At 37.5% G+C, this 12,918-nt stretch overlaps 1 protein-coding gene across 1 annotated transcript in view; it reads right to left on the bottom strand.

Annotated features, from left to right (window-relative positions):
- Positions 1-12,918, bottom strand: part of OCA2 (OCA2 melanosomal transmembrane protein) — a 159,409-nt gene that overhangs the window by 92,823 nt on the left and 53,668 nt on the right. Inside the window, exons 12-13 of the mRNA XM_066571574.1 lie at positions 11,627-11,751; positions 8,005-8,143 (exon numbers count right to left, since the gene is read on the bottom strand). Coding sequence (XP_066427671.1) covers positions 8,005-8,143; positions 11,627-11,751 — 264 coding nt within the window. The remainder of the gene's footprint in view (positions 1-8,004; positions 8,144-11,626; positions 11,752-12,918) is intronic.

The raw sequence follows: 12,918 nt of genomic DNA, 5'->3' as shown, positions 1-12,918 counted from the left end.
AGTTAGTTGATTGTAGGATCTCCCTGTGACACACCACTATGTCTCTATTGTTCCCTGATTTTTAACTATGAGCTTCCTATAGGCCCTTTTGTAATTCCGATGCATATTAAAAACAGCTTCCCCTGTAGTATCAGCTGTTACCTTCAGTGTGTTAAGACTGTTGGAAACTTGCTGCTTTAAATATGTGTCTTCTATATTGTCAAATACTAAAAGAATTTATGTGGAAATTTCCTAGTTGAAATGTCTCTGGTTCAAAAAAGGGAAGAAAAAGTCTCTCTATTGCCCCACAGGGCATAATAAAAAGACCCATAACACAAGAAACTGATGACAGTCATAAAGAACTTTCATAGCCAGATAAAGATTGGTGCTCTTTGGCAAAAAAAAAATCCATAGCTTGCAGACAGTCAAATAAATCTCAAACCATAAATATGCAGACCTAGGATTAGAATTTGATCCTATTAAAATACAGGTTTAAGCTTCCTGAGGTAATATCATCCCTACTTGCTATTTAATAGTAGATTCCTTGACTCTTCTACTCTGCAGACACTAAAAGGTGAAACTGTACCTGTCCATTCGTTGGCCTTTTGCTGTAACTTAGCTACAGACATTGCTTTTATGAAAGCAGAAGGAAGACTCTTCAGGAATTGGAATGAGATCATTTTAAGAATTGGACAGAAAAAAGTGACACCACAAAGAAAAATAATGTACCTTCATTCAGTTTGCCTACACAATAGGTCAGCCACTTAGGTGTCTTACATCTCTTTAAGACAGATTTACGAATCAGTTTTTACAGAGATTGGCCTCTGGGCATCAAGTTAAGATTCAGAGCTACAGGAGACATTTCTATGAGGGATGAAAACAACATTCATAACTCTAGGAAATTTACAAATTAATAAAAAAAGGATTCCTGCGAAGGCTCAGTGTTTGTGAGACCAGCCCCCAAAATATATAAGCTCCATATCCCCCATGTTTATTTCCTTAATGAAAACCATTGACAATAAATTCACAATAAATCTATCTAAATATAAATATATCTAATATATCTAAATATAGATATTAATCTATCTGAACCCATCTATATAAGGGTTGTCTCTAAGATTATAGACAAAAAGAAAGATCATAAAATTTTGGCCAGAAAAATAAGAACTTTAAACCTCCAAAGTTGAACTGGCTTTAGTTCAGAAATTTTCCAACTTTGACAGTGTGCCAATAAACAACTCAGGAAGTAAGAAAAATCATTATTCAGTTTTGTATGGTCTCTAAAATAGCAAAGAGAGGTAGGAAGCCAAAACTATTTAAGCTGTAAAACCACTGAAGCTACGCCAGCCAAATTGGAAATGCCTAAACCTGACTGGAAAAAAGAACTATCCTCTGAAAGAAAAATGATTGGAAAACAGGTGGTTGAAGAGCAATAAAATAGTTAGGAGTAGTCAGATTATACTCAGTACAGAATTACCAGAACGACGAAAATTACTTTTGCAGTCAGACTAGTCTTACAAAAAAGCAGTGGAGATGAAATTTTTCTTAGGCTGGCCAGCTACCTGGCCAACTACGATGGTAGAAATTCTCTGTAGAAATACACAGAAATAAAGATAAATGCTAAAGTAGGAAGTAAAAAAAAATAAATAGGAACCAAATGAATTCTTGGTAACCCTCAAGTTTAAATATGTGATGTCTTTGTCACATATTAAAGGATCTTGACTTTAAGGAAATAGCTTATTGCAAGTAAACATAAATACAAAAAGCCACTTGCCTTTACATTTTTTATTATCACACCTATTTCAAAGGAAAAAAAATTGTCTCTGGTTCCTGAAATGCCACGATGCAGAGGCTTCTCAAAAAAATACAGTAGAAGAATTACATCACTTGAAACCCACAAAATTAATTTCTTGATGAAGAGAATCACCTCAACCTAGAAGACAAACTAAAATGCTGAGGGTAAGAAGGAGGTCTCAGGTCTGACTCATAGCTGAAAGGAATTGAAATGAGATAGAGATCACAGTACCCTGAAAAAAAAAAAACAGGATTAACACAGCTTCATGACATAAGAGCTGACGTAGATAAGCCTTGAAAGTGATTTGCAGACACCATCACAAGAAGAAGAAAAAAAAATATCTGCTAGATTTTTTGGCATCCTATCCAAGAGCTTATCCAAACTTTTCAGAGGGAGTAGCTGGGCTGAGATTCAGGACTTTGTTAAAGTTCATAATATCAGCACATTGATCTTTCATATTTCTGAGATCCCTGGTGAAAAAGAAAACATGCTGCTCTGCTCCTACTGCATAACAGCTTTCCAATTCAGCTGAAACAAATTGTTTTCTAGCATGGAGTGTGCCTATTTCAGGACAGAGCTTGCATGACAGGATTGTCAGTGATAATGCAAGACTGGATTCACCTCTCTTCCCATCCCTTGCTCCCAGCTTTCCTCCCCATTACCTCCTTGCCTTGATCCACAAGAGACAGTGAGTGGAAATGAATCCTGATGCCTTGGACAGCGGATGCCCTGTAGCCATGGAGGCTGAGGGCTACCAAATGCACTACCTTTTATGGCTGACATCAGAAAGGCTGAAATACAGTGAAATACAGACAGCTGCCCTTCCTGATGCTTTGGGCTGGGTGCTTAGCCCCAGCCTCTCTGCAACACAAGGAATTTGTTTTCAGGGAAAAGGAAGGCTGATGTCACACCAAGTATTGTCAGATACCTGGTAGCCAGCTGGCAGCCTCTTGGGGAACTTTAAAAGGCTAAAAGGCTTTCACTGTACCACAGACACCATGGATGCAGCAGTGGATAGGTCATGGCACAGTTGCTTCATCAGTTGCCCCTGTTCCTTTTTCCACACCCCAGAAAGGACACACAACATCTCCACAGAGCCTACATTCATACCCTTTTTGGCTGTGGATAGCACATTTTATACTTCCTGAGTCTTCTGCACTGCTGCAGCCAGGATTCAGCATTGTAAAAAAGCATTAAAGTGCTCCCCATGTCTCCTGCATACAACAAAAAGGCATTTTCACAAAGATTTTCTTTTCCTGCACAATAGACCGGAATAGAATTGACATGCACAATAGGCAAGAAATATTTTTCTTCCAGGAGATTTCAATCTATGAGATAAATGCAAAACACGCTTCAAATGTCCCTTACTTGAAGCTATGATGATTGTGTCAAATTCTTTCTGCTCCCCAGTCAGAAGAAAATCTAAAGATTTTGTTTTAGCAAGACAACAGCCTAAAGATTCTACTGCCTACAGATTCAGAGCTGAAACAGAGTGGGAATCTTTACTTGGTTTATAGTTTAAAATGCAAAGTCAAATATATCAATTTCATATTAGGAGGAAGCATCATATTGTTTTCCTAAAATTCTAGCTTCTTATCATCTTGGTTATTATTTTTTTCATTGCTTCTGGAGATGTGAAATTAAATTCTAGTAATTCAGACCTTTCCACAAGGAATCTACCTATTTAGAGCAATGAGAAAGCAAAAATTATAGCTATGTGCAGCAATCTGGGGAGCAGCAAGTACTGTTTCTAGCCAGAATGCCCTTTACTTAATATGTTAAAACTGATAAAATGAAGAAGAGCAAGAGTAATTTATTATTTCTACACTGGCTTAAACATCCCTTCTAGCTGAGTGACTAAGATCTGCATTGTCTCTCATGGGAGCTGCTCATGATGTCACTGAGCCAGAAATCACTGATGGTCTAACACAGTTACATGAAGATAATGTTTATTTGAGACACTGATAAACCTCCTTTTTGTGTTACATTATGCTATTTAATGATTACTACATACATAGATGGCAAAAATTCTGAAATCAGAGGTAAGCCCATACATTTTAGTTCACACACTTTAATTACACTAATAAGTGTAATTTTCTCTTGAGAAAAGGAATCAATCAAACATCAACAGAAGGGGTAGAGTTTTACAAATTGATTAAAAGTTTTAACAAGCTTGTATCCAGCAAACTCAACAAAAATAGCCTACTAAACTATGGGAATCCATTTTACCAGTACTTGAAATATCTGTAAAGCTTCATAAATAGGATTTTTTCTTCTCTTTTTTTTTCAGAAGTACCTACTTTCATTCATAAATTTTTGGTACCATAATTTCTCATTAAATATAACCAGCTAATATCACATCATGCTAAATTCCATCAGGAAGGCTGAAAGTCTCTAAAAGGCAGCACAGGCAAAACCTGATGTCTGTCAGTTTCCCAGGAAATTCCTGTTAAATGGCAGGAATAATTCTGAGTGGTATGCTGAAACCCCCAAATCCTCATCAGACATCAGATTAACAGCACAAGCTTTATCACATGCTAACAAAACAGTAAATAAAAGGATATAACCCAGTGGCTAGCATTTGCTAAAACTGCCTTTGCTTTAATCATTACTTCTTTTATTCAGATTTAGCTTAGACACACCAGTGCACATGTTCACTATCATTTTGTTCACAGCATCATTTTGCTCTGGAGACCTATTTGCCATCCATTCTTTAAAGAACTGGAAATCACACCCTGTGCTTAGAGCACAGCAACTTCTGATCTCAAAGGTGTGTTTGTAGAAGTTCATGAAGTTCCCAAATACAGAAGATTTTCTGTTCAATTCTTCTGAGAGCAAGGACCATATCCAACTGGTTCATGCTCTATCGTGCATACACACATGGAGTTCCTGAAGTCTGAAGCCCATATTTCTTCAAAATAAAAATATAGTTTTGTTAACAGTGGGCATTCTGTAGCAGCCCTCTGAAGATAATAAAACATTAAAAAATGTTTTCTATTCACTAAACAAGTTTTCCATTTGCTCTTATCCTGAAATCAAAACATAAATGCTGTTTTGGGAAAATTCTTCCGACTTCAACTAAGAGCAGCCAAGAACACAACAAATCTTCCTCTCCTATTATGCAAATGTTCCACTGATTCCAGTCATGATGGTAGGGAATATGTCAGGATTATAAATTAACAACAGCTAAAAAGAAAATATCCTTTTGACATTAATTTGCATCTCAAGACAAGTAAAAAGACTTACTGCTACATTTTAATGAGCAAAATGTTACAAAAATCTTATTTATTCAAACATGGTTTAAATAAAATATTTTTAATATTATGTTAGTTTTCCCCAGAAACTAGGGAGAAAAGTCTCTCCAGCACCACAGTAAACAGAAAGTAAAGCATTTCTAACACTGTAACCAGATAACAGCACCCAAAGTAACAAGGCTGCATTTCATTTCATATTGATATAAAAGCTAAGGTTTCCTACAAAAGTGTAAACTTGCATAATATTTTACTTGAATACTTTTAGAGGTTGATGTGCAGCAGTAAAAGTTCAGGAAGACTGGTAAAATTCTCCTCATGATAGCACCTAAATAAAGTAGAAAACCAAATCATCTACATAGGACAGTTCACTATTCAACTTCCTGCAGGGGCAGTTGTCCAAGTACTCCTGTACTTACTGTGCAAAAATGACACTGAGAAGAGAATGAAAAGAAGAATTTCAACAAAAATATCAAGTAGAAAAATTTTCTAGAATTTCTAGAATGTCCAAAAACATGACCATAATGCTAAGAAGAGGTAGAAACCAAGTATTTTCTATAGAAAACACCATAATAGAAACTATAACATATACTACATGGAGGAATGTTTCTAAGATGTCATTAATGCATTCAAGAACTTCTACCTCTGAAAGAGTTAAAAAAAAAAGGAATAAAATAAATTTTACTTGGTACTAATGTAGTAGGCTCCCCATGCATTTTAGACACAGAACTGTGCTAGCTCATGTTACTCTTCTGCACAGCACCTTTTACTAGAAGCAGTTTCAGAAACAAGACAGCAATGTCTACATTTCTCCTTCTGATCAAAAGAGAGCATGCTGGAGCAGGTGGACAAAATTAGGAATGCAGCTATTAGTTCAACAGCTCAGACTGTAAGAGGCCAGATGGTCCAGCTCCCTCTCTGACCTCTCTCTTGGCTTTTTCCAGTTACCCTGGCCAGCAAACTCCCAGGCAAATCTCCTTTAGAAGGGGTGAGCCCTAAGCAGTGAGGACATACCCCAGACCATGATACTGTGCCTCAGGACCAAGGATAGGTGTTTGACCCTCTTTTATTTATATACATAGATATAACAACTGAGAATATAGAAAAGAAGCAGTGCAAATTCTGTGACCCTGTGTTGAACCTAATCTATTTCACTGCATTCTTATTTCTGTGATGAAGCAGAAGATCTGAAAATAATCCAGACTAAAAACATCTGGAAAGATTTTTGTGCTTGTTTCAGATACAGAATTTGCTATAATATCATATTTGCCAGGGTATTTATACATCTGAGTTCTCCTAAAAATATCAATAGCTCAAACAAGAAAAATGTAACATGGTTTCTTTTCAATTGCAATTGCTTAATTATCTCCCATGTTTATAGCCACTTCTAAAGGTTCTACAGAAATTATGAGTTTCTGAGTATTTAGGAAAATTACCTGCATGGAAGTGCTAATTATTCTCTTTTAGATCAGAAGTTTTAAATAGGTGCACAGATTTCACATCTAAAATTTAAAACTTAGCTAGCAAGTTCTCAGCTAACAATAAATATTACAGTCTTCAAAGTCGTCATCCAAACTAGCCAACTGCAGGACATTTCAAACATTTTGATGGCAAACATTCAGTTTATTAAACACTACAAACTTTCAAAGACCTTTCACAACCTGGACAGTACTTAATTAATTTGAGTGCATTCAATTAATTAGAAGAGATCTTTCTTTCACAGAGCAATAGAAACATAAGTCACTCCAAATGCAAAAAAACCCCAAAACATAAACTCAGGATTTTGTACTACAATTCCCTCATCCACTTGCACAGTTGTTTTTACACTAGCACAATGAACACTAAATTTCTCTATAATTTTTTTTTGGGGGGGTGGGGTGGGTTATGACACCAGGCCAAAACAGAAAGCTCATCCCTGGTGTCCTTACAGATGTGCCCATTACATACATTACTGCCCATTCCATGGTGCTGCATGTTGGTGAGAAGAAGGGCAGATCTGCCCCATGCCAGGAGGGGCTGCCCCTTGCATCCTGAGATGATTGTCTCCCTGCTGCCCCCCAACACACCAGGGAAAGGGAGTGGCAGGCAGTGCCAGAGGCAGGAGGAAGACTTGATGCCCTCATGTTCAGGGGTAGCAGGGATAGCTGAAAGCACAGAAAACTCAGCAAACTCAGCTCCATGCCGATGCTGAGGGCTGCAAACACTTGTCTGCAGTGCCACAGCCACTCCATAGGGCAGAGAGACCCATGTGGGTGGGAAGAAATGGTGGGACTGTGATGCTCCTGCTGTATCATTCATGTCATGCAGTCCCACCCAGCACCATAGTTTTCCCTTTGGCACCAGGCACCCAGCAAACAATAGGAGAGCCAAGAGTTGGAAGCTAAAATCTGTCTCTGCAGCCTGGAGGTAGCAAAATGTTGTCAGGAGGTGGGAGCCAGCTGCAGCCTGTGCTGCATGGGAGAAGCACCCACCCGCCTCTCACACCCCAAATCCCCTTGGGCTGTGCTTGAAGCATAAAGTGCCTCAAGTGTGTCATGGCTCTACAGGGGCAAAGCAACTTCTCTGTAAAATGTCAAGTTATCTCATATTTAACTTTTGAGAGAAAACCTATACTGAAAAAATGGATGGATTTTCATCTTCATTTTCATATTTTTGGTTTTTTGCAACTTGTTGCCCTGTCTGCAGCCCCCCATTTTCTGCTTCTTTCCTTGCTTTGCCATTAATAAGGAAATCCTCACCAACAACAAAAAAAGGAAACTGGTATTCTCAGTCCAGATCAAAAAGTCTATTCTTCATCACTATTTTGTCCTCAAAAGATCACTCTCTTCTGTCTTATAATCCTATTAAAAAAGAAGTAGCATGGCAAAAAAAAGTCAATTATGTTCTGTTTATATGGTTGTCTGGGTGAAGAGAAGGATCAACATTGCATATATCAACACCACAACTTAATTTTAGTAGCCAAACAACCGCAGTACATACCCTCCTCCTCAGCTCCTGCTTTGAAACAATAATCACATTTGGAGGATCCCCAACAGCAGTGGCAGCCCCCCCAATATTTGTGAAGATTACTTCCGCAATCAGGACGTGCCTAGGATCAAGATTAAGTACTTCACAGAGCCTGCAGTGTAAAGATAATGAAATTAACTTCTTATCCCATGGATAAATTACCTTAAATATTAAAATGCACAAACATTACAAAATGCAGTCATTTCACAGACAAATGGTAAGATTTTAAACATAATGTGTCAATAAATGGTATGTTAAAGCATTTATTGTGCTAGAGTAATTATAACAACGTAAATGAAAATTGATAGATTTTCTTTACATTTAAAATGCAGTTATTAATGTCAATAAAATTGCTGCTTATAATTAAAAGTAGTCAACTTTTACAAGAATTGGACTTCACAGAAAATAGCATTTCAAATTTTCAGTGTGATACAGCTTCTGAAGCCATGGTCCTTAAGCTGCACTGACCTGTGGAAACCTATTCTGGTCAACCACAAGCTCTGCACTCAGCAACAGTGATTAACTTTCTTATAGGAAGCAGTGGTAGAGGATTGTGCAGGCTGCCTATTAGCCATGAATCATCTATTAGAGACTTCAGCTTTCAGGCTAGTTTATTCAGTTTGTTCTGTTCCTATTTTCCTCCTTCTCTAAAGCTTGATCATGAGTATTTCTATTTGGGATGAAACCAGACCAGAAAATACACATTCCTTATGGTTAAAAAATTCTCAAAATCTTTTTAGCAGTTCAAATATATTTAATACTTCTTTGGTGGGATGACGCTTTGATAAGAAAAAGTAACTTGCTTCTTTAATAAGAAGCACCTTAAAGTGCTCTGACAAACACAGGGGTTGACTCAGTAACCTCATGATCTGTTTGAACTCAGAGCCTACTTACGCAGAGTAATCTTCACACAGATTACTCCAACTCACAAATTATGTTTACGCTCACACCTGCGTAATCTGCTCTGTCCTGAAGTACGTGTTCGATTTTAAACTTGGGCTCTGCGAATAAAAGCTGAAAGTTCAAGTCACACCTAAGCACTTTCGAGTAAGAAACAACTGCTTTCCTCCTCTCAACCTATCAAAAGGTTGCTCCAGAATGTAAAGATGGAGGCCACACTTAAATTATTGTCCCCTATATCTCATAGTAGATGGGGGAAAGAGTGTGCAGGAAGAATGCTTTCTAAGTCAGTGTTATCAAAACCTATATTTCAAAGAGAAAAGACTATTGCAAAAAAGCTTAACCTGATTCACTTACACTATCACCAAGAGTGTCAATTTAAAACTCAGAAAAAGCATTCTCAGATGGCATATATGTCAGTACATAAAAACTCTGGAAAATAATAACTGTGCAAAAAAGACACTATTTCCTCAGCAGCATGAAATCATTCAGTTAAAGGGTACTTTGTAGTGCTACTGGTTCAAATGTATCAATTGTGGTACAAGACCACAATTGTACATGCAATTTTGACTCAATTTCTCCTTGATTTCCCAGTATTTCCAAATATAAGCTAAACTTTTCTTTAGTGATTCTTTCTTTTTGATGGGCCTGGTGGTATTTTAAAAAGAGAATACTAAAGTAAGAAAAGGCTAAGCCCAAAGTGTAAATCCATCAGAACATCTTAGCTAGATGGCAGGATCACAGTTCTTCAGTTTACTTATCCTGGTTATATAACTCCTCATGTGTAAAAACATTAGCCTTTTCCATTTACCAATAACAAAGTATTTTTAAAATAAGCAACAGCTAAAAGGAGGTAGTTATTGCTTTTTTTAGCAGGTTACTACAAAATGCAGAGTGAAACAAGTATCATGTTTTAGGCCTTTTCACAGGAAATATAAACCCTAATGTTCGCAGAGTCAGTACGATTTTCTGCAAGCTTTATCTCCATGGCAATGGAGACTGCACAGTGCAACACACAGTGAAGCTGTAGACAATGGCAGTAAGATAAAAAAGAAAATGACCCCCAGCATGAAGCTTTTTGAAGTAGGCAATTATTTGGTTTTAGTAGGTGAGATAAAATTTTATTTTAGTTTTGATAGTGATTCAAATACAAATGTTTCCCACATACTGAGTTTCCCTTCTTCAGTGTTACAAGCTCATTTAGTATAAAACAAAAGGACTCAGTATATACTTAGTACAAAAGTCCATTACTTAAAGGTGGCTACAAAGACAGGTGCTCTCCCTTCACAAAAATCCACATGGAGAAGACAAGAGGCAACAAGTACAAGGGAGAGATTTCACCTTAACATAAGAAAAACAATTTATGGTGAAAACAGTTAACTACTGGAAAAATCTCCCCAGGGATGTGGTAGAGCCCCCATCACTGGTGGTTTTCAAGATGTAATTGAAGAGAGAGCCAGATAATCTCATCTAGTTTTCCTTTCCCATGAAAGGTTGGAACAGATGGCCTTTCGAGGTCCCTTCAACCTGGGCTATTCTGGGATTCTTTGAAAACAGAATAAATGTTACCGTAGTTCTGACTGTGAAAAGCTTTTTATGCTACATTGACTTCTGGATTTCAGTCAATTCCCAAATTATATTTATCCAAAATATTCTGTAACACAGCTAAAGAAAACTTGGTGTTTAATAGCTCCAGTGCTGCTTACTGCTAGAAATGCAATTATTGATTAGGGTACGGCAAAGCCATCTCTTTAAAATATAATCGGACAGAAGACAAATGGAGCTTTCATTCACCAGCTGCTTCCAGTCTAGAATAAATTTCACTTGCAAAATTGGTTTTTACTGCTTTACACTGCATTTTAAAAGAGGGGGCATATCTTAATAGAATTTTGTGTACTTTAATGTGACAATGACTGCAAGCATTACATCTCTCAGGATCATTTCTAAAATACACTAGATCTTTCCAAAACTGAACTGGATTAAACAGATTTGCCTGACCAGACACAGGTTAAATTCAGGTTAAACAGTAATTCATAATCCCACACTGATTAAATGTAGTTGCATAAACATGTTATTAATTTACAGAAATCTGAAGTAATTAAATTCATGGTTGTCTGCTCAAAGTTCCAAATATCTAATCTCAAACTGTGCAATTAACCAGTAGCCATCCCAACGACATGATCACCAACAGGAATAAAATTCAGATTTTCATATTCAAGAAAAAGCTGTTAGATGAAATATGGACTTTTTAAAAATTTGTCACTAATATTAGAAGTGATAACAACTTCACTAATACATAAATTACTATCTAAAATTGTATATAAATATCAGCCACAATGAATAAAGCAGCTTTAATTTAAAAATTCTGCCTGCTTTACAGGAAAAAAAAAATCATCTACTAGGGATCATTTGGTGCAATATGCTATTGCCGTTGAAATATGAAGACAAACCAGAACAGTTAGCTGCCAAGGCAGTGTTCACAGTTTTCAGATATGTTCTCAATATTAATGCAAAGGCAAAAGACAAGCCATTCCTCTGAAAGTGCTAGCTTTTTATTCTACTACAATAAGAGTATTTGAAGTTCTAATTTCCATTTAAATGATGAAGAAAACCTCCAAACAAATATTTTGCAGGCATGTCTACTACTGATTGCTGGCTATAAAAGACCAAGTCCAAGTCCATAACAATAAAATACCTTATGGTTACTGGAGTAAAGAGCAGCATAGTCGTAACATTGTCCAAAAATGCAGAAAGAATTGCAGCAATAAGGCACAGAAGCGTAATCATGGCCCACACCTTGCCTCGAGAGAACCGATAAGCCTAGGAAAAACAAACAGAAGCAGAATTAATGGACTACATCACTCCAGCTTAGATTTCAAAAAATTGTAGATAAAGCAACTTGATCAAAGTTGAGCAACAACGAGCTCAGAGCATTTACTATTCCTTTACTATTACTCCAACAGCACCCTCTCCAATACTAAATAATTTGGCAAGAAAATAATTCATGGAAGTGGGCAAACAATCCCATCACACAAACAAAGAAACAAGTCTGAAGAAACACCACATTCTGCTACCAGTCATGAAGAGGGTCAGTGGCAGGAGAAGGGCTGAGCCTCCATCTTCTGCCTGCATGCCCAGGTGGATTAACAGGGTTTAGACCTCCCTTCCTCTCCACACCTGGGACACATTGCCCATCCTCAGAGCAGCACTGCTGGAGTGAGTCCAGAGGAGGGCCACAAACATGATCAAAGCACTGGAGCACCTCTCCTATGAGAACAGGCTGGAAGAGATCTGCATTATTCATCCTGGCAAAGAGAAGGCTCCAGGGTCACTTTCCAGCACCTAAAGAGGGGCAATTAGACAGCTGGGGGGGAGACTCTGGGCAAGGGTGTGTAGTGATAGGACAAGAGGGATTGGCTTTAAACAGAGAGAATAGGCTTAGATTAGATATCAGAAATTCTTTACTGTGAGGATGGTGAGACTACAACAGGTTACCCAGAGAAGCTTTGGATGCCCCATCCCTAGAAGTGTTCAAGTCCAGGCTGGATGGAGTTTCAAGAAACCTGCTCTAGTGGAAAGTGTCCTTGCCCATGGCAGGGGGATTGGAACAAGATTATTAAGGTTTCTTCCTACCCAAACCGTTCTCTAATTCTATGGTTGTGATTCTATGAATTACACTTTTCATGTAAACTTTTGTTCTGCTACTGTGAAGAGGTCTGTGACCACTTTTCATATGTGGTCATACAGTTAATGATAGTTCCTGCCCCACTGCCAGCCATAAATAGAGTTCAGCTACAGCAGAACTGCAGTCCTGGGGAAATCAGTGAAATATTCAGCTTAATAGTGTCCAAATGCTTGTGTACCCTACTGGGGACCTTTAACATTCTCCTGTATAAATAGAATTGCATTAAGGGCTTCCTTTCATCCAAAAGGATTTTTCCAGTATTGCAACATGACCACTGTAATTTCTAATATGATAAGTATATG

The sequence above is a fragment of the Molothrus aeneus genome, chromosome 2 (assembly GCF_037042795.1).
Source record: "Molothrus aeneus isolate 106 chromosome 2, BPBGC_Maene_1.0, whole genome shotgun sequence".
Lineage (NCBI taxonomy): Eukaryota > Metazoa > Chordata > Aves > Passeriformes > Icteridae > Molothrus > Molothrus aeneus.
This window is presented reverse-complemented; position numbering and strand designations above follow the sequence as displayed.